This window comes from Leptidea sinapis, chromosome 31 (assembly GCF_905404315.1).
Source record: "Leptidea sinapis chromosome 31, ilLepSina1.1, whole genome shotgun sequence".
Taxonomy (NCBI): Eukaryota; Metazoa; Arthropoda; class Insecta; order Lepidoptera; family Pieridae; genus Leptidea; species Leptidea sinapis.
This window is the reverse complement of record NC_066295.1, coordinates 601,530-623,945: the sequence shown is the minus strand read 5'-3', so window position 1 is coordinate 623,945 and position 22,416 is coordinate 601,530. Positions and strand designations below refer to the sequence as shown.

The 22,416-nt window shown below is 36.2% G+C and overlaps 2 protein-coding genes across 3 annotated transcripts in view; both read right to left on the bottom strand.

Moving 5' to 3' along the window:
• Positions 1-1,231: 1,231 nt before the first annotated feature.
• Positions 1,232-22,416, bottom strand: part of LOC126974205 (ceramide synthase 6-like) — a 60,593-nt gene continuing 39,408 nt past the window's right edge. The window contains exons 4-8 of the mRNA XM_050821658.1: positions 22,169-22,390; positions 17,192-17,310; positions 13,122-13,266; positions 10,655-10,740; positions 1,232-8,849 (exon numbers count right to left, since the gene is read on the bottom strand). Coding sequence (XP_050677615.1) covers positions 8,840-8,849; positions 10,655-10,740; positions 13,122-13,266; positions 17,192-17,310; positions 22,169-22,390 — 582 coding nt within the window. The 3' untranslated portion in view covers positions 1,232-8,839. The remainder of the gene's footprint in view (positions 8,850-10,654; positions 10,741-13,121; positions 13,267-17,191; positions 17,311-22,168; positions 22,391-22,416) is intronic.
• On the bottom strand, positions 17,710-20,890 carry LOC126974181 (zinc finger BED domain-containing protein 4-like). 2 transcript variants are annotated; one of them, XM_050821620.1, is made up of 3 exons: positions 20,437-20,890; positions 20,086-20,353; positions 17,710-19,519 (listed from the first exon to the last, which is right to left on the bottom strand). In XM_050821620.1, exons 2-3 carry the CDS (start codon positions 20,303-20,305, stop codon positions 17,814-17,816), a joined length of 1,926 nt encoding a protein of 641 aa, XP_050677577.1. In that variant the 5' UTR covers positions 20,306-20,353; positions 20,437-20,890; the 3' UTR covers positions 17,710-17,813. The 2 variants fall into 2 exon arrangements, with proteins under 2 accessions (XP_050677577.1, XP_050677576.1); XM_050821619.1 differs by having other exon boundaries at positions 20,086-20,890.

The following is a 22,416-nucleotide window of genomic DNA, read 5'->3' as shown; positions in this document are numbered from 1 at the left end:
TATATTTCTGGCACGCCAAAATATTCCGCTCCGTGGCCACAGAGTAGAACGTGCAATCGATGACTTTTCTGAAGGGACCAACGAAGGAAATCTCAGAGAATTAATCCGATTCCAAATTGAAAGTGGAAACAAAGAACTAAAAGAGCATTTTGAAGCTCCGGGTCTTAGAAAGAAATATGTTAGCAGTGTAATTCAAAATGATTTGATTAAGTGTTGTGGGGATGAAATATTAACAACTATTGTAAATAGAGTAAAAATGGCCAAATATTACAGTATTATTTTCGATGAGACAACTGATATTATGCATATATCACAAATGTCTCCGTGATCCGCTACGTGAATACACAGGGACAAGTTTTTGAAGACTTCCTTGGATTTATTGATTGTCACTCAAATTACTTACTAATAAAGTGTTATTAAAAAAGTCTTTGTTTTAATTTTTTTTCCATTAACCCTCTCTTACAGTTACAAGGCGACTTCTTGAAGTTATTACCCCCCCTAAGAAAATGTTGTAAAGAGGCCACTGCGCCATTCAGATAATCAACTATATCAATAGGAACATTTTAAGTATCATCTTTGTTTACTCAAACACAACGCATGCTAGATAGCCATCGCTTAAGTTCCTCTCCTGATCATTATTATCATTCGACTCCGGTTCATTTTTGAATTAGTAGACCCCTGAAGTCGTTACCATCTCCAACTTTCACTGACATTAACATAAATGTAAAAAGTTTGTTATTTTATACGGGATATCCCTCACTACTATGTAACGGCAGTTCCCAATATTCAGTCTATCTCCGGTTGTGGCCTACTTGAGATAAAAATTGTAATTATCGTTGACTTTTCTGTCCCAATAAACTTATCGACGGTAACTCACCTTATCCGTACACGCTGTCTGTCAATGGGAGGACGAATAGCTTACCAGCGATAGAGGTTCTTAGAAATTACAATTCACGCATCCCAATATAAGGCGATAAGAATGACTTATCGGGTATAATGGGACAGCTTCAGATTATTGACAGCTAATTACTGACAGTAGAAGGTAGTAATTTATCTCTATCTGTAGATAGTATATTGGGAACGGCCGTTAGTCAACCGTCCCCATGTCGCAAGATCCGTAACGTACAAACTCTTCTATTTATGATCAAGTACTGAACATTAATAATTTATATTTTGATTACCTTCATGCGAACAAATGCCTTAAAATAGAGCGAAGTGCAAAAAAAGACGATTGAATTGTAATAAAGGTATATTTTGTATAATTTTTCTTGACATTATACGAACAAAACTCTTAACAGGAGGACAATAGACTTGGGCAGTATTTAATCAAAATATTCATTTCATTTAGACAATCCGTGAACAGTAAACCCATATGAGTAATCTTTTTATTAAACTGTTTGCATTTGAAGATACACAGTAAAACATTCATTTAATATTACAACATATTTATAATATTCTTAAGAATTGAACTTAAATTAATTTTCACACAAATAAACATAATGAACTTAACTATGAACTATTCAAGTTACAATGCCAATACGAATGCAATAAAACTTGAGCACTCGTAATGTAAAGCCTCTCCATAAAACATAACCAACACGAACAACGACCTCTTTCTATCTCGCTCCAACTCTTTCGTTCGATCTCTTTCCTTCGCCGACATCCGTTATAAGTGGTCATTGAACCTTAAACAGTTCAAAAAATTAACCCGAACATTTATAAATAATAATAATTAGATTTCATCGGCCATCATAAACACCTAATAAAGGGCCTACTTTCAGATACGAATAAAGGATAATAGATCCACGGTGGCCCGCCAGTAGCGATCACTTATCACTTGTTGTGACTTTTTATTGAAGTAGGCGTCACTTAACGGAATTTCATAACTATCTAAATGTTTTGTGAGTGTAATTTCCGCTAATATTTGTCTTCAACGAATTCCACAAGTGTTTCGCCTCTACACGAGGCATCCTCAGGAGATTTTGCCTCGCCAAACAAGACTAGTGTCTCATGCCAGAGTTTCTCCCGAGGACGCCTCGTCCGACTAGACTAGTAGTAGACTGAGTCTCGTGCCAGACTTTGGCAAGTCAACATCTCCTAATCGAATTGTTTGAAGACAAATATTGGCGGAATTAACCCTCAAGATAACTCATTTGTAGAATCTGTTTGTGACGACCGCGACTGTGTGACCGTAAGCTCTCAGTAACCCAGAGCGTGAGCTCTCAGTGGCCGCGACCATGAGCTCTCAGTGACCGCGACCGTGAGCTCTCAGTGAGCGTGACCGTGAGCTCTCGTGCGTCGCTCAACGGCACGCGAATGGCTATTAGGAATTGAATGGGTTATAATGTCGATGTTAGGATTAAATTAAATTCGTTTATGATACAAACTTAAACTCTACAATTAAATAAACTAACGACAAATTCGTTCACTACAAAGCAATTCAACTAGCGCCAAGCCATTTAATAATAGACAGTTCACACTACATAGTGAGGGTGTCTTCTGTGTATACCCTAACACATTTAAATAATAAGTAACAGATTTAGGACAACGACATAACATTAAGCGGATAATATTTTTAAAGTATTTTCGCAAAGAAAGCCCGATACAATAATAGTAATATTTTATTTTGTGGTACAATGTGGTACCTACTGGTGAATTAAGTAGCATTTCATTACTTAGCGTTGTGGTTATTTAGTTACTGACGCGCTTGGAATGTAGTGTGTACTATTTTCAGAATATTGGTTAACAAAAATAAAGTTTCACTTAGAAATGCCACCAAATCCATCTATCTGTCCGTTGACATACATAATATGACCCACGACCAAACATGATCAATGATATTAGACAAGTAAAACAGTAGGCTCGTTTCAGACTACGCTATAATATAATAGAATATAGTTCATAGCATTATAATATCGCGCAACATAGATTATTAAGGACACGTTCACACTTCACCGTACGATATATTAATGTCCCGCAAGCGAAACAAATCCCCAGCCTTGTGAAACTCTGTAAGAAAAAAGTGATTCACTCGATTGTATGAAACGTGCAGTCATTGACAGATTGACAGCTATAATCTTCTAAAAAAAAAGGGATAGCCGAAATCCACGCTAAGCAACTGTTCGCTTTCAAACTTAGCCGGATTATACTTCGTGGCCAATCGCGATACTGTAATTACTAATATTTCAAACTTATGTCAAATAACTGCACGTTTCATACTTAACTAAAGTTCAATTTTTACTTAGGCTGTCTTATTTATTTAGTAGTATTTTCATCTTATTTGCGTATCACAATACGTCTGCTTTCGATTATATCGGGTAATGTGAACGCCATGCTATATAGTATAGCATTAGGTCCTTATTTGCTATACTATATATCACAATAGTATAGCAATGTCTGAAAAGAGCTTTACATACAAAAAAAATATAAAAATATACCGCGTACAAAATAGGATCTGTATTATAATATTACCTTCTACAAACAATCTACCCCTTTATAGTATAAAGACACATATAGTAAGCAGAAACCACAACAAGTATTTACATCTAAAACATTTATATATCATATAAAAATGTACAGACACTCAGTATCACATCAATAATAAATATATCGAAGAATAAGGGAAGCTAGTCAGTAGGTATTTCAGATGTCACTCCGCAGCTGCCAACTGATATGGCAACACACGAAGTTATGGAGAACAATCATTATTACTATGTATAGTAAGTTAATCAAAATATACTCAACAAACGACATTAATTACTTATCGCCAGTTGCTGAAAGCATCATTAAAGTTAATGTTTCATTAAATATAATATCGTCACTTTCATTTTCATTTTGACAGTCAAACTATTCGACCAGTGGTTAGTGACCCTGCCTACTGAGCTAGAGGTCCCGGGTTCGAATACCGGTAGGTAGAAACATTTATATGATAAATATGAATGTTTGTTTCCGAGTCATGGATGTTTATTTGTATTTATGTATGCTTAGGTATGTATATTGTTTTAAATATTATATCGTTGTCTTGTAACCATAGTACAGGCTATGCCTAGTTTGGGGCAAGATAATTAATTGTGTAAGAGTGTGTCAATATTATTATTAAAGATAGCATGTGATATAACGGAACATAAACTTTAAAAAAGCAAAAAAGCTTTCTGCAACTGGACATAACAGTTATAACTACGTGAGGCGGTATCGTCCTCGGCAATACACATGGTATTATTCACAAGACCGGTCGCTACTTTCTAATAGCTGACAGTGACGTCACTATTTACTAACAGTGTGTAAGATGCTCTGACTCGTGGTGTTCCGAAAAGTCGCACCGCTTACCGCAAGCCGTTGCGAGAGAATTATACTGAGATACTCCAGCTTATGTGTCTTTCGAATAAGACAGGTAATAGATTTTTATGCAACTGTTGTGTAATAAGGGGTATTAAAACACGAATGTGGTGTGTGTGATAATAGTATCACATGAGTGTTTCAATACCTAATTGTCAAATAATATGAATCCTCTACATATAAGATTCTGAAACAGCTTACTGCTAACATTAAAAAAGCCAGTCCTAGTAACCATTACATCAACCAAACGAGTGTTGTATTGTTGTACTGGATTTCATTACAACACTCGTTTGGATGATGTAATGGTTATTAGGACATTGGGTGTTTTAATGTTGGCAATAAGCTAACTGTTTTAGAATCTTTAATAGAGCATTTAAGGCATGGGTGTACATAAACAATATTACACCTTCTTCCAACTCTATCACTGAAGTGGCGGGATGATGGCAGGCGCCAGACATATGGCCTCATCTCACAGTATGGAATACGATCGTCTGTTTAGAAAAGTGAAGGTCGAACAAAACTCCGTTCTGAACAATATTAAGAATGACACATTTTATCTATTCGAGGTGTTATCAAACATTCATAGTAGAAATATAAGTATCAATTTTATACAGAACGTTCCAAATAGCATAGAGAAAATATTTAAATTTTTAATTATAATGGCTGAGCGCTGAGACAGGGACGGGCCGCCATGTTAGTGACGTCAGATGATCCACTGTCATTGAAACAGGACTGATTACTTTGAACAATTGAATCTTAAATTAAAAAAAGTTATAATACTATAGTCAACAAGTCTTTAAATCTTTAGTTTATAATTTTGTTTCAAATCTCCAATTCATAGGTTCTAAACGTTGGCGATAACGCCCCCTTGTGGGCGTTTGAGACTTTCGGGGGGGCAGTAGAAGACCCAGAGATAATTAGGGGGCATTGAGATGGCCCAGATGGGGCGTGGGTAGATTAAAAAATATAGTCTAAAAAGACAAAAAAATACACGAAAATACTCTAGAAAAAAAACATATTCTCACAGTAAGCGGTGAGCAAAATAAGGTTGAGAAACTATGCTCTAATTGAATTAAATGATAAAATATTATGTCCTGTTTTATTGCATGTTCTACTGGCGTCTCTTTTAAGTGTCCTTTATTGTGGTGAACTAAATATTGTTAGAAACAGAGCGTTCCCGAGCGTATGCTACACACATTATAATGACCAACATCAAAACAGTGAAAATGTTATTTATTCTCTTTGATATTGTTATAATGTCATGTTGAAATGACATTGAGTGACGGAACGTCGCTATACTAAATCACGAAGACTATAGAATTATACATCGACGGATGTATAAGGGAGAGTTTGTTAAATTTACAGAATTGTTTATATCTAGGGTCTTGTCCCACTGACCAGAGTACAATAATGATCCCGGGTGATCAACAGAACTCCATACATGTTACGTGATGGCTCACACACACTCTAGCTGTCACCATGCGCGGTATACTCGTCTCATATATGTTGATCTTATATATGATAATATCATCGAACACTACAACCATCATTATATATTTTGTATTGTTCATTTTATAACACAAATGTTTGAAGTATGTAATAATCAGAACTATACAAATATGAATCTTTTTGTTACATTTCAATACCCAATAATATTAAACAATCTTTGGTTCTATTCTAACTCAAGCACCCGTAAGTTGACGTCAGTGTCAGACATGCATACAATTAATTCTTCACAAATCAGATGAGCTCGGAAAACGTAAACAAATTTCACATAAAATTTAACTTTGATACAAATGAGTATTAAACATCAATATGGTTATTGTCATTACAATTGAATCAACAACATTATACGGGTTGCAGAACAAGAGCTAAGCTAAGTTAGTTTAGCTTAGCTCGTATAGCTGACGCAGTTTTCCATACTTGTGTGCAGACCGCAAACTATACGAACTAAGCTATATGAGCTAACTAAAATATGCGAAGGTAAGTTAGTTGTGTATGCCGATGCGCAGCTACACGAGCTAAGCTAAGAACCTCCCACTACCCCGCGCACCCTTTGGACATCCTTCGCCAGCAACTAAGCAACACTGACTGAGCATTGGCTTAGCTGTTGGTTTGCACGCTATTTATTTCTAGCTTAGCTTAGCCTAGCTTGCATAGCTTAGTTTAATTAGCCTTGGCATAGCTTAGTTTTCCGTCTGCAACCGGTTTAATACATGCCAACGGCCTTGAGGAATCGAACGGAGCTAGTTTACCTCTCTCGCACAAGATCGCCATCGTTTTAAGTCAGAAATAGAAGCATTTTTAATTTATTACAAACATAATACAATTTAGACAAACTAACAACACTATGTTATGTTAAAAAGTATTGGTGTACAATTAATAACTATTTATCTACATTGAAACTATTTCTTGACGGTTTACGTCAAGAAATGGTTTCAGTTATGCGATTTCTTGGGATAATGGCCTTAAACAATATACATAAGATACATAATAGCTTTAATGGTAAATGTATACATTTTAATAATAAAGTCCCAGCCGCTGTTCAGGCATTATCTATAAATAAATATAAATGTTTTATTAAAAAATGACTCTGTCGCAAATCCTACTACTCCACAGCGGAATATCTAAGTGTTCCGACAGCCTGGTACTAGATTCTGATTATTTTATAATAAAAGCAATGACAGTACAATATTGTATATTTGAATAAAAATTCTTGCGCCGCTTCTTCTCTCTCAGAGCGCAATTTGTTTCCGAAGCGGTATTAGTGTCTTCTATATTAGAAATGATATCAAAAAGAATTCTGAAGGAATCAATTTTGAAAAAATAAATGCCTTTTATATGCCTTCATAGTTCATATACATATAATATGCGTCACAATATGTTTCGAGAGTAATGCACCAACTTGAAATGAATGTCACCGAGTTTTTTTTATTTTTCCTCTCATGCTTATCTTTTCTGAACGGATGTAGGGTTGGCAACTTTTATTGGAGGAAATAGAGTATATCTGATTTCAAAGGAGGTAAATAAAGAATACGGACTTTCAAAAAAGAGTATTATTTATTTTATACTATTAAGAAGCGTGCCACACTTAATGACATAATGATATTAATGGCCTTCATTTAGAAGGGGCAAACGGGCAAGAGGCTCACGGGATGGGGGGAGGTGAGGCAACCACCCATGGACATCCGCAACAACAAGTGTCAAGAAATGCGATGCCGGCCTTTAAGATGGGAGTATGGTTTTTTCTTGAAGGTCCCTAAGTCGTATCTGTTCGGCAAAACTGATTCCACAAAGTTGCTGTGCGAGGCAAGAAATTTCTTGCAAAACGCGCGGTTGTGGAATGCCAGACGTGGTACTTTGCACGTAATGTCCGGTGGTGGAATTCGGCCGCTGGAATCAATCCGAACAGCTCCTCTGAGCACTCCCCGTGATAAATGCGGTAGAAGATGCAGAGAGAACCCACAGCAGCAACGCCAAAGAAAAGCTGCGTTTAGAAACATCCGAATGTGGCTTGGGTAATTGATGATACCAACATATTAACAGTAAATAGTCGATTCTTTTGGTTATGATAATGGGTTTGCATAATATTACATGACACACTAGTAATGTTTACTACATTGTGTAAAAAAAAGACTACTGAAAAGAGTTATAGAGTATAAAACTCTATTTTAGTGTAATGTTGGCAACCCTAGACGGGTGTCAGATTCCAATTTAATTCGGTGACACATAACAATGAAAAATTATTTTCATTTCTCATACTCGGAAAGTAATGTTGTTTGATCTGATTATTGGGTGGAAAATGCTGCTTCCCTGCATACAGAGGGAAAAACTCACACAAATTACTTCCCACCTAAGGGCCGGAATGAATTTTAAAAATAGAACTGCTGTGAATAGTTTTATGTAAAAAAGAACTAATTTAAAAAAATGCTGCGGCCATGTAACTTTCTAAACAGCCAGTGTGAACTTAGCGCAAACTTCTTTGAGCGGCAACCGCATAAATATAGCCGCAAGAATTGCGCGGTAATTCTAATAATTTGGCGGGATACTAATCTGTGCTTAGATAAACAACTAGTTTTATTTTCCTCATATTCGAAATGAAAAGTAGAGTGTTTAACTCGGGTAAAAGTATCAATTCCTCCTCGGACTATAGCCGACCTCGCTGCGCTCGGGCATCTAAATACCTCGGGAATTGATTCTTCTGACCCTCGGTTAACAATCTACTATTCATTTCGAAAATTTAAACTTGAATTTTGATAAGGCTGGTCGGTCCCTGCCTGCGAGGTAAACTATATAACTATCTATTTACGGAACAATTAAAAACAATCAGGTATTTATAAAACGAGCTGCCATTTGTTATACAATATCGTTGGTAATTCAGTTAAGTTGTGTTGTTTGAGATTAATTCAATTCACAAGTGAATGTGACGTATGCTGTCTGTACGAGCCGATACAGTTAGGGTAGACGAGGTCCAGGTTCCAGGTAGTGGTGAGCCCCGAGTGATTTATTTTCTCCTGTAAAACATAAATCAAAAATTCAAGAAGATGAATAAAAGAAAGAATAATATATATATATATGTATGGATATATATCTATTTAATTATTTATAAATAATCGCTTATAAAATGCTCACAGAATACCTTTATTTATTTATGGTGTCAAATCAAACATCAAAGTGTTCATAACTCGATATTTTTACGAAAACAATTTAGCAAACATTTAATTTGTAATTCAAAGAACTATATTTATTTATATTACTAATATTTAATAAGTACAAAAAAGGGCTTAGTGGTTTATAATTTGACGCTATAAAGCGCAATTTTTAAATGTTCTTTTAGGTATTTTCAACGCAAGAAACCGCTAAAGTCATATCATTTTTGGGTTTCGAAACGCAACGCATATGGTTCGAGTAAGAGAGACAAACTTATGCAACTACTGTAGAGTGTCATCTCTTTCTCACACCGCGGACCACAGACAAATTTATTTCGTTCATTCTTCTTAAGCGATCCAAACGCCATTCAGCAAAAGGCACTTCATGGTACGAATTTTAGCGATTCAGTCTAGGTACCTAAGCTGAACTGAATCGGAATCGCATCGCTTATTAAAATTTCATGGTAGGCCCTCTGATACTAGGTAGACCGTACAATTTTAGGTAAGAAAGAAGAATATATATATGTATGGATATATACATATTTATTTATTTATAATCGCTTATAAAATGCTCACAGAATACCTTTATTTATTTATGGTGTATGTGGATGATGCAGCTACTGCACTCAATAACTTTTGTATTAATTTACATTTACTTTTTTGACTTACTCGTGTAAGACATTGACTATTTGACGTTTGAGTGTGTTTGTTGCATCATTTTGTTACATTTTACATATTATATTGTAATTGAAATGATTTGTAAATAAATGTAAATCTTGATATAAAAGAGTGGCAATGAGTTTCTTGCTACTTCTTCTCATTAGCTCAACCCTTTACGAAGTAGCGGTAGATTCAATAAGAAAAATATTTTTTTTTGACATTCATAAGTGTCATTTCCGTGACCTGCATGAATAAAGTGATTTTGATTTGATTTTGAAGTGAAATTAGAACACTAAGTTTCATTTGCGAACGGAATTACAGTCAGTCAAATAAAATTTATTAAATTTAGCTTAAACTAAGAGCTTTTGAATCATCACTACATATATTTCATTTAATTACTGAATGTACCATATGTTCGGAAACCGTAGAGCTCGTGAGAAGAACACACATGAAACTCAACAGCCACTATTTTCAATCAATACAGTATTTTACAATGGCTGTTATATACAAAACAAATTAGTTTGTAAGGCATCCCATATATGAATTTTGTTAGTTAAAAGCGTTTTAAATACCAACCCCCTTATTCATAATAGTCTGTTAACTTGAAGCATTGCTAATTCTCACTCTGTATTCTTCTATTGACCTAAGTCAGAATGAGAAAAAACACTCCTTAGCGACTGTTTAAAGTTAGCGGACCATTTTGAATAAGGGGTTGCCCCCTTATTAAATTTAATAAAAAGTTATAAAGAATAAACTGTATAAATATAACGTATCCTATATTAGATGTATCAACCTTTCGAGATTGAATTTATTATTTGTGTACAGATGCGTCGTGATTAATGTCATAATTTGTAATCGTATCCAACAAATACACTGATTTTTTAACTATAACAGGTCGACTTGGCACCACAAGCAGCACCCGTTCACCAGTTGACGCATGGACCAGACATCGTTCCCTTCGCACATATTTGAGGTAAGGAGTATTGTATATTGTAGGCCGAAACACTCACTTTGCGTGGAGATCACCGTTGGCAGACCCGTTGGAGCGCGTTGTGACGTCACTCAGGTCTGAAGAGCTCCTGATGTCACCTTCCATCTGTAACAGACAGTGAAGCCCATCAGGTATTATAAATAACAAGTCGTTAATCCCAATACCAGACGGTCTGATTAACGTATTGTTTTTAATGGTATGAATAAAGTTAATGTTCAATTAGTTTATATATACAGAATGCACTGTCCGCACGTCCGCATGGCCTACAGCTCAGTGTTCTCTCGTTCAGAGTTCATAGAGTCAACAGCTCCTGGAGTACCCCGGTCGTTCAGTCCAGAGTACATCGGGACCCTATCCCATTGTTAAGTGGAGGAGCGGGTGGTTGATTCCGCATGGACACCGACAGAACTTAGCAGAATCAACACTTAATATTTTATTCATAGCATTTAAATAATTATGGATTTCCATACCATAAGCAGGCCTGTCTGTAAGAACGCGTGGCGGCCACGCCAGAGTGGCTATCAAGTGGGGACTCACGGACTTCACCGGTCCGACCGATCTTTTAAAAATGGGAAAACATAACTACAGCAAAGCAGTTTATGTAGGTTTGACAACGGGAGAATTGATTTAAATTTACGATTAGATACATACCTTTTTATATTATAGAAAAAACTGAGCTATTTTTATAAGATGACCTGGGGGCCTCCCATGAACCTACTACGCTTATTGCGATTCAATTGACAACCTAAAAAGAACTGCTTTGTTATTTTTAGTACCACGACGTGATTAGAGCTATCTATTTTAGGTTGACGTCAAATCAACTGATTAAATCGCGATGATGTCAATTGAATGTCAAAAATGATGTCAATTGAATCGCAAACTGATTAAGTTCGTTCATTTCAACCTAAACTGGATAGCTTATGTGAGCGATTCGAAAAAGTTGCTACTTCCTTAGAGGAAAGTGAATCGTGTTGTTAATAGCTTAAGACGAGGCAGTGAGGGCCCGGGCTATGGCCTGTTCGCAAGTACGAATTAAAAAAAATGTACTCTGTGCTCCTGTCAAATCAAACATCAAAGCGTTCATAACTCGTTATTTTTACGAAAACAATTTAGCAAACATTTAATTTGTAATTCAAAGAACTATATTTATTTATATTACTATTATTTAATAAGTACAAAAAAGGACTTAATGGTTTATAATTTGACGCTATAAAGCGCAATTTTAAAATGTATTTTAAGGTATTTTCTACGCAATAAAACCGCTAAAATCATATCATTTTAGGTTACTACTGTAGAGCGTCATCTCTTTCTCACACCGCGGACCACAGACAAATTTATTTCGTTCATTCTTATTAAGCGATCCAAACGCCATTCAGCAGAAGGCACGAACGCACGTACGAATTTTAGCGATTCAGTCGAGGTACCAAAACTGAACTGCATCGGAATCGCATCGCTTATTAAAATTTCATGGTAGGCCCTCTGATACTAGGTAGACCGAACAATTTTAGGTAAGGAAGACAATCCTAACAAAATCAGAAGAAGTAAGAATCACGCGATAAAAAGAGAGGCAACTTCCAGGTGAATAAAAATGTAGGTTAATAGCACTGTGTGATCTGAATTACACCTTATTGTATGGCCGCAAGAGTCCCTATTTCTTTAATTAATTTTGCGCAGTGCGACTTCTGTACTTGTACTATTACATATTCTTTGACATAAGGCCTCATTCAATAAATTTGTGACATAAATATAACGTTGAACTTCTTTTGTCACAATCAAGATGGCCGATCGCCGCCGAGGTCAACTACGCACTAGCGGCCAACAGCTTGTCCTTACTAACATCATTGAAATGAAATATTGAATGTTTGTATGTTTGCTTGTGTTGATGTTTCATTCCCGTCTCTTGAGCCACGAAATGTCCTCAAACGTCAGTATATTAAGTCGCAAGCGGGCCGCTCGCGCTCAATATAAAATATTTTTTTCAAAAAATCAATCGATCGATCTACAGGTAGCTGATGCCAAATATTTTTTCAAACATTTTTGTTTTTCACACTAATCTCAAAACGGATTCACCGATTCGGACGCGGTTTCTACAGAGAAAAAGTAAAGTTAATTCAAAATAATACGACATGTATAAGTCCGTCAACTTAACGGGACCTGGCTCGAATGACAGTTCTAGGTACTTCCAACGGTCAGCAAGAAAAACCTAACAAAAGCGGCTTAAATCAAGTAGGCCCCAAAAAATTAAATTGTACCTTTTTTTTTGTAAGGTTTAGGGTCATTTACTGAGCATTAAATCACAAAATGCTGCCAGATCCTGGTGGAGCTCTTGAAAAAAGTTTTTGGCAGATCTCTGCATCGTTTCCATTACGCAGATATTTAGGGCAAAAGTTCTTTAAGCCATTATTGTAGAAAATAAAATTTCGCATCTTTTATTTTCTGTAAACTTTGACTCGGTTCGATTAGTTGTCCGAGTGATCAAGGGTTACCTGGCCGGCCTGGATGGTGATGTAGGCGATCTGCAGGATGAGAGCCGTCCACACGATGTGCAGCACCAGCAGAAGACACAGCAGCGAGTTGAAGATGTAGTACGCCGGGAACATGGGCACCAGCTCGGGAGCCCGGACCGAAGTGCTGCACCAACATACAGTACCCATTAGAGACTTAACTTAATCCAGAAGTAAGCATTGGGGGTTCAGAGAAATAATGAAAATTAAGAACAATAAAACGAAAACAGCTGTCATAGTCTATCTAGATGTAACGGGTACGTTACCTCACCTTCTTGCACAAAATGCGGTCAGCTTGACGATATTTTATTTATAAGGGTCTAAAAACAGCGATACAGATCTTTCTAGCTAACACAACATAAATGAAATACATATAGTAAACGTAGTGATGAGCCCCGCATCGTTCATAAGATTTTGTTTTCAAATTTTATTTGTGTATTAATCCTAGAAGTGAGGGTTATAACTTTAAAAACATAACAAATTCTTTAGATTTACAAGAGCGACATCTCAAGTCAATTTCCTAATATGCAATTATTGGGGTTGAGCAGGTTATCAACTGTATATAACTATCAGCGAATTAGATCCTGTAGATGAAGCTACAACCTGAGAGTTGAACAAAGCATACAAGATTTTATGACGATACGTCACTCGAACGGTTAGCTCAGTTGGCAGAGCACTGGCACGGAACGCCAGAGATCGTGGGTTCGAGTCCCGCATCGTTCATAAAATTTTGTTTGTGTAGTGGTTAGTTATTTCAAAAGCTTCTAACATTTGTTTCTTTAATATTCCAAATTACGAGCACAAAATATCAATATGCATAGTTAAAATTTGTGTTATATGCTTGAGCTATTCGATATATACAAACTTTTGGAAAAATATCGGGCCCTACCTAGGTAGGTAAATATCCTGTACCACTGTAACCTTTAGATTATTTCATAATTTCTGTCAATTTCGTCACATTTCGATGGAATTGATGAAAAAGTAAACGTTTAATATTGATTGTTAAAATGACAGCTTGTATTTGTCCGGGCATGCTATCGATGCTATTGTTAATTGTTTCTTATATAATACGCTCCCACTGCGAAGCAATTACATTTCTTAGCTCCCTGATGTTTTGTGGAGCTCACCGATCTTACTCTTCGTTTTAGAACATCCCAAATGTTTTCTATGGGCTTGAGGTCAGGACTTAGAGTTGGCCAATCCAAACGACGAATTCCTACTTCTTGAATATACGCTTCCACATCGCCAGAACGGTGAGCGCGAGCGCTATCGTCCATAAAAATCAAATTTTCTCCAAGAACCGTTAAATTCGGGTTGTATGTTAATGAGAACTTCTGACATGTACCGGTGTGCATTCAAAGCACCGTTTTCTATGAAGACTAACTCCGAACGGTCCAATTTATTAATCGCTGCCAAAAACATAACTGAGCCTCCCCCATAAGGGGTTATTTCTTCAAAGCAAACTTCTGCGTAACGTTCCCGTTGCCTTCGCAGAAATCGCCGACGACAGTCCTCACAATATAGTGATATTCTGGCTTTATCCGAGAATAATAATCGACCCCAGACTTCTCGAGTGCAAGTCGCACAATTTCTTCAATGTTATCGTTCTATTAACCATTTAAGAGACCGATATCAACTATACGCAATTAACTGCAATTTTTGTTAATGTTGGACTTACCCCCTTATTCATAATAGTCTGCTAACTTAAAGCATTGCTAATTCTCATTCTGTCTTCTTCTATTGACCTAAGTCAGAATGAGAAAAAACACTCCTAAGTGGCTGTTTAAAGTTAGCGGACCATTATAAATGAGGGGGTATGTGTTAAATTTGAATTTGGAATAAACTTTTTTATGCACCTCAACACTTCATATATGTGCCAGTTATATTCTCAAATGATTTTTTTTTTTAATATATTTATTTAAAACTTTACATATTTATATAAATAAAGCAGCAACCAAAAATCACGAAGATTTGTCCGGATTGCTAACATGAGTTGAGTTCGCAATGATAATTAAAATAAGATCAGAAAAAACCTAAGTAAGTACATACACAAGGTTTACAAGCAAAGCATCATTAGATTCGCATTCAACCGGTCATCGTTGATTCATATCTCTATGCGAAAGCGGGACACTGCTATCTTTCGATCGCGCTATTCCGTCGCACACGCACAGCGATATGTCTATTCGCTCGGCCGGTGGGCGGTGACAAAGAACCCGATGTTTGACCCACTTAGAATGTAAGCTACAGGGTGTTCAAAAATTGCAATTTTAACTTATCTCTAATATTTTTTCTGGTGATGCTAATTTTTACAGATGGATCAATATCATTTAATAGCCGAGGAACCAAATATTGTGTTGTGCGCGAACCATAAATGTTATTGGACTTTAATGTTTTAAGTGATTATTTGTGATTTTCCTAGTGGTTATTTTATGACAAATTTTACTTTGAATTTCATGATTGAAAAATTAAATTTTGTGTGTATTGGTAAGATTTTACAGTGCCTGAAGAGATCGTTATATTCATTCGCTTTATGTTGTTCTTTTACTACTGGGGAGACTATTTCTTTAATTATCCTAATTTGCATGTTTTGTATTTTATCTAGGTAGGTCTTAAATGTTCTTATCTTAGTGTTGAATGAAACCTCTTATGGTATTGTATTTCATAAAGGAACGGAAAAAATTAAAAAAAGAAATTAACATCTTGACTGTTGCTTCTCAATATATTCTTGATAATGTTTTGTATGTACATAAGTGATTTGCTTGAAACTGTCATAACTATAATATTAACACCAGGAACAGACATAAACTTATAATGCCTACTACTCGGCTCAGTCGAGTTATTAAGTCTTTTGTGAGGCGATGTGATGCTTTTACCAAAAGATCCCAGAAAATTTTCAAAACAAATATTTATTTATTCAGGAACAAAACAGTCTTTTACAATAGTAAGGTTACAAATATACATTAACTAGAAGACAAAACAGTTCCATAAATTAAACACTAATTATGTTTACAATTCACAATAATGCAAAACAAAAAACTACAAAGATATTTTAAACCAAAAGTGAAAACTACAAAATTACAACATACAAAACGAAAATGTATTACGAACTTCAAAGAATCGTTAAGAAACGTTTGTGTGGTGAATGTTACTATAACATAAATGACTTCCTTAATGATACCACAGTTACACATAAGTTTAATTGTCGATATAACTTTGTAACCATATTTTTTATGAATAAAAAGAAGCCCGCTGAGATTTGCGCCGGTACTTCTCAAGTCTGAGGCATTTTGGATTGCGTGGTAGTTTTTGACTATCAATAAGTGATATCACATACAATTTTTTTTTATGAAACAGGAGGACAAACGAACGTACGGGTCACCTGGTGTTAAGTGATCACCGCCGCCCCCATTCTCTTGCAACACCAGAGGAATCACAAGAGCGTTGCCGGCCTTTAAGGAAGGTGTACGCGCTTTTTTTGAAGGTACCCATGTCGTATCGTCCCGGAAACACCGCACAAGGAAGCTCATTCCACAGCTTTGTAGTACGAGGGAGAAAGCTCCTTGAAAACCGCACTGTGGAGGACCGCCACACATCCAGATGGTGGGGATGATATCCTAACTTGTGGCGTGTCGTGCGAAGGTGGAATTCGGCAGCAGGAATCGGGTGAAACAGCTCTTCGGAACATTCCCCGTGATAAATTCGGTAGAAGACACACAATGAAGCGACGTCTCTACGCAACGCCAAGTGATCCAGCCGTTCGTAGAGCACTGGGTCCCCGACAATTCGAGCTGCTCTGCGTTGCACGCGGTCAAATGGATCGAGCTGATACTGGGGTACACCAGACCAGAGATGACAGCAATATTCCATGTGTGGCCGGACCTGCGCTTTGTAGAGCGCTAGAATTGCCGTGCTCTATTAATGACGCCCAGCTTCTTCGAAGCCAATTTGACTTTGCCCTCCAGATGACCACGGAATTTTATTAATTTATGACCACTATTTTGAATAAAAATATTTGAATTTGATGGTTCCGTTACAGGTAATGATATGCTCACCTCCATATGATATAAAATGGGTAGATGCCCACTCGCGTCGAGATCCACACCACGATGAGAGCCAGGAACGACGTGTCGCACAGCCTCTGGTAACCGGCGTACTTCGATGCTTTCACTGCCTGCAATGTGTGAACAACGTGTGCTACCATATTACCTACATTACGGAATAAGCGGATGATATAATAAACTACAGGCCAATTTCTATATTGTCCATTTTTGGTAAGGTTTTTGAATCTTTGATATGTCCTTATCTCTCTTTTCATTTGAAATCTATTTTCCCTCAACAGCATGGTTTCCGCAATAAAATGTCTACCATAAGAAATTTAACTGAATTTACAACTCAAGTTATCGATAATATAGACCAGGGATGTTGCAGATGCCGATATTTTCACATCCGCGGATACGGATGCGGATGCGGAGTTTAGCAGGCTCACATCCGCGGATGCAGATGCGGATGCGGATGTATAAGATATTATGTAAATAAAGTCTATCCATGAAGAATTAAAACAATGACAACGTAATTATTAACATTTTTATTGTAATCAAACATAATTAAGTACTTATTTTTATGTTAAAAATATAAGTCATGTATAATGTAACTGAACACCTTCTGTTTTTTATATCAGTAGTTGAATTTAAAAATAGGAGCATTATACTTGATGAAGAGTAGTATTGCCGCCTTTTCTGGTTCTAGTCTGTTACGCAGAGGTTCGTAAATTAATCCCGCGCTACTAAATAGTTGTTCGCTAGGAACACTGCCCGGTGGAGCAGATAAAAATCTTCGTACTATCGGCGATAATACCTTGAATTCCCCTCGATGTACACTCCACCAGTTTAAAGGATTTTCACTCACATTTATTCTTTTTTTAGTACGGTAAGCAAGTAACTCTTTTTTTAATACAGCTTCAACGCTACTATTTTCTGGCTCATCTTGACTTTCGTCTTCACTCGACGAATCTAACATCATAGCCAGGTCGTTTTTTAAGCATGGCTTTTTGTTGAAACCTGAAGTCCCTGGTCCTAGTTGTTCTGTTTCATTTTCCATGCAATCAGTTATTTTAGCCCTTTTGGCATTGGTATTAACTGATTCAAAATTGTCATTCTCAATATTTATCATTTTTAAAATGTCATCTTTAATCTTTTCTTCAGTCACCGGTGTGAAAAATTTGTGCTTATAGCGAGGATCTAAGTAGGTAGCGATGGTATATAAATTGTTTTCTCCCAAGCTAGAAAACTTTGTAGAAAGTTCGTTTTTCAAAGTCGTTACAGCCTGACGAATCGGATCAAACTCTTGCGATCTTGTTAAATATAAATAGTCATCAACTTTTTTTTCAAGCATTTGTATTATCGGTATCACAGATGAAATAAGAGCAGAAGAGCTGCTCAGTTCCCGTGTTGCTTCCTCAAAAGGTCCCAGTAATTGAATGAAACTTTCAATCATTTTCCATTCTTCTGGTAGAATAGGGTCAATTTCATTATCATTCATGTAAAGGCTCAGAGCATCCTTTATCTTTGAAAAACGCTCGAACATGTAGAATGTACTGTTCCATCGTGTTACACAATCTTGAAACACTTTCAGGTGCGGTTGATTCAGTCTGTCCTGAATTGATTGCAGTTGTTTCTGGGCAATGGTAGAGTGATTGAAATGGGTCGTAATTCTCTTACATTTTTGTTTTAGTATTTTTATGTTTTCTTGAGAACCTAAACAACTACGGATAGCCAGTTGTATCTTGTGAACAGTACAGTCTATATCATTTAATGCTGCTAATCGCGCGGCTCGTTTCATATTAGACCCTTCATCTCTGATTAGGCAATGCAGTTGTTGTTTTTTAATGTTCCATTCAGAAAGCATGTTACTGAATTTTTCAGCAACTATGTCACCAGTGTGACGGCCGTCAAATGTCTCACATTTCAATATTATCGATGATCTATCAAAGTTTTCTGCAATTCCATGGCAAGTCAGGCTAAGCAAAGAAGCGTTTGAGCTAGGATCCGACCAAATGTCAGACGTAAACGACATGTTATCAAAATTTTCGATTAATCCTTTAACTTTTTGAGCCACTTTGCTATATAATTCCTTGCATACAAAATCTGTAAAAAAATTGCGTCCCCTAAAGTTATATCTTGGTGCTAATTCTTGCATCAGTCTACGAAAACCTAGCCCTTCAACAAAATTAAACGGCAAATTTTGAAGTGCAATCATTTCTCCAATGAGTTTATCAATTTTTTTAGAATTCAAGTTATTGACGTCCCACTTCTTTTCTTTTAGAACCATTTCCTCTAATGAAAGTTGTTTCTTTGATTCTTGCAGAGGAGTGGTAACTTTATCTGAAAAATACACAAATAAATAAAAATTTTCGTTGTAAAAAACTATTTACTTAAAAGTAATTAAAAAGTGAGGACATTTTAAAACACCAGAAAACCTTTCTATCAAATGTCCAACTTATATTGCAAAAAATAAAAATAAAAGGAGTTTATTCCTTATAAATATTTATAAGAAGGAAGGATCCCTAATGTTTTCTGGCATTAACATTAAATATAGCGTGAAGCTAAACTACACTAAAAAGAAAAGGTACACTTTTTGATAGTGATAAAATTTTTGCAATCAGCCGAATAGTTTTTGAGTTAAGTAATTCACTATTCATATTTTAATATCATATTAAAAATATACATTTATGTACAGGTTGTTTTATTTTGAAACAATAAAAAAGTAGATAAATGAATTACATATATTAGTCTTTTTACAACTGACGTTTTATATGACAGCAAATAACTATAATATTGAGTGGAAACTTAGCCAATAAACCACAACTAAAACTATTCTTTTATTAAACTAACCAAACAATGCCTCAAGTAAATATTAATTAATTAAAACTATTAATTATGAAACTTACTTGCGTCAGATTTCATCTGTTGTAATTTTTTTTCTTTACTAATGTTCTCAAATGTAGAAAATTCTTCTGAGTGCATCGACTTAAGATGGTTTTTTAAAGACGACGTGGTGCGGCCCTTGCGAGAGTAGCTTTTTTTGCATATTTTACAATCAGCTTTATCCTGGTCTTCTTTATTTGGTTCAAAATAATCCCATACATTACTTTTGGTCGGTGGTGACATTGTTGACTAAATAGTTAGATAGATAAACTATCAATAACGGGAATCACACTGGAAAAATAACGAATTTCGTCATAAAACGATATTTTTTCCTACAATAAAACGTATTACCGGCGTAATATAATAGAAGTTACCCTGTGATCTTATGGATATTAGTCTTAAATAATATAAAGTTTTCTTGTAAACTCTTCTTATTTACACACTGTATCACAATAACATTAAAAATACCTATTTATCTTTATGATACGATAAGTAGTTCACTTTCACTTCACAACGCAAACAAACACGTATTTATTCACTTCCACTTGCAAGGAAAGGAACAAACAAATGATGCACTAGCGAAAACAAACAAACGTGTCGAATCTTGTCACTAATTTCTTCGCTCCCATTGGTTATTGTCACGTGCGACCGGCACGCGTCAATCACCGGCCCCGCCCAATTTCTTTCTTGTCGCTACTTGTATAATATTCGCATCCGCATGAACATTCGCATTGATTAATGCGGATGCGGAAGCAGATGCAGATGTCCAAAACAATGCGGATGTTCCGCATTTGCGGATGCAGATGCGAATGTTCGCAACATCCCTGATATAGACAAGGGACACCAAGTGGACGCTATATATATGGATTTTAGTAAAGCTTTCGATCGGGTCAATCATTCAATGTTAATAAGTAAACTACATAACGCTGGCATTCAAGGAACTTTACTGTGCTCGCTCTCGTCGTTTTTGTCGTACAGACAACTAGAAGTTGTGGTTTGCGGGTATCAATCAGATACATTCATGGCTCCATCTGGAGTCCCTCAGGGATCCCTGTTTTAGAAAGGATCTGCCGGGAGCACAATAATCTTTTCAAAACTACTCATGTTGACATCCACTCCTCCCCTCCGCATTACAAAAAAATATTGCAGCAATTTATCAGTGCAGAAACCACATAACTTATGCTTTGTTTTGATTTATATCCAAAATTTGATTTTTAGTTTTTTTTTATTCACTTGTTACTTCTACATTATAATAGTACAATACAATATTTTTTCATTGTAAACTTGCAACCCGCACTTGTGCAACTTAAAAATGCATGCTGGTTTGCCTGTAATTGGATTTACACCATAATTTATACTTATTTTGTTATTTTTATAAGCTAGTAGCGTATAATCTGTTGGTGAACCTAAATAAATAAATAAATTAATTAATTACATAATGTAACCCCGCGCGGTGACACGGGGTCTTCGACTCCCGGACAGACATCGGCGCCTCACACACTAATAATATGACAAGTTGCTTGCAAGTACTATAATAGATCTGGTCACTCCACACAGTAACGTGGAGATTGTAATGATCAATGCAATGGGTTGACTGACAAATTAGTTTCATAATTGACACACTTTTACACAAATTATCTTGCCCCAAACTAGGCATAGTCTGTACTATGGTTATAAGACAACGATATATTTAACACAATATACTTACTTAAGATACATAGAAACATATAAACATCCATGACTCGGACAAAAACATCCAGATTCATCATATAAATTTTTGTACCTACCGGGATTTGAACCCGGGACCTCTAGCACAGTCGGCAGGGTCACTAAAAAGTGGGCTATATGGGTCGTATCATATTATATATTTTTGTCTGCGTCTGGGGGCTTATCAAATGTTTAAAGCAATTCCAAGTGCAAGTGGATATGGGCTATATCGGCTGTTCTTATTACTCTCTTCTTTATTTGATACACTCGTATGTGATATTATATGTTAAAAAAAGACTTCTTCCAATATAGAGAGTTGAGCCAAACAGATATTGACATATTAATGGGTTCCAACGAAGTACCTAGGTACCTTAATACACGTCAGGGTAACATATATACCTCAACAAATATATCAGCACAGTCATGCAGCAATAACACCAAGGTCCCGATACGATGCAGGTTGCAGACCCAGGAGAAGGAGAGCAGAGCGATGGTGGCGATGTGGTGGATGAACATCTGCCAGAAGTCCTTGCGGCGCACGTCCCAGAACTGGGATATAGTCAGCGACCAGTAGAACGCTGAAGATACCATGTAGTACCACCACACGTCGTTCGTCACGCCCTGGAACAATATAACTTTATTGAAGT

What these genes read in the sequence shown, in the direction of transcription:
- LOC126974181 (XM_050821619.1), bottom strand. Translation starts at nt 20,305, where the DNA reads ATGTCACCACCGACCAAAAGTAATGTATGGGATTATTTTGAACCAAAT. An exon ending in ACAGATGAAATCTGACGCAA is followed by an intron (nt 19,520 to 20,085) that starts GTAAGTTTCATA and finishes TGTATTTTTCAG; the next exon opens with ATAAAGTTACCACTCCTCTG.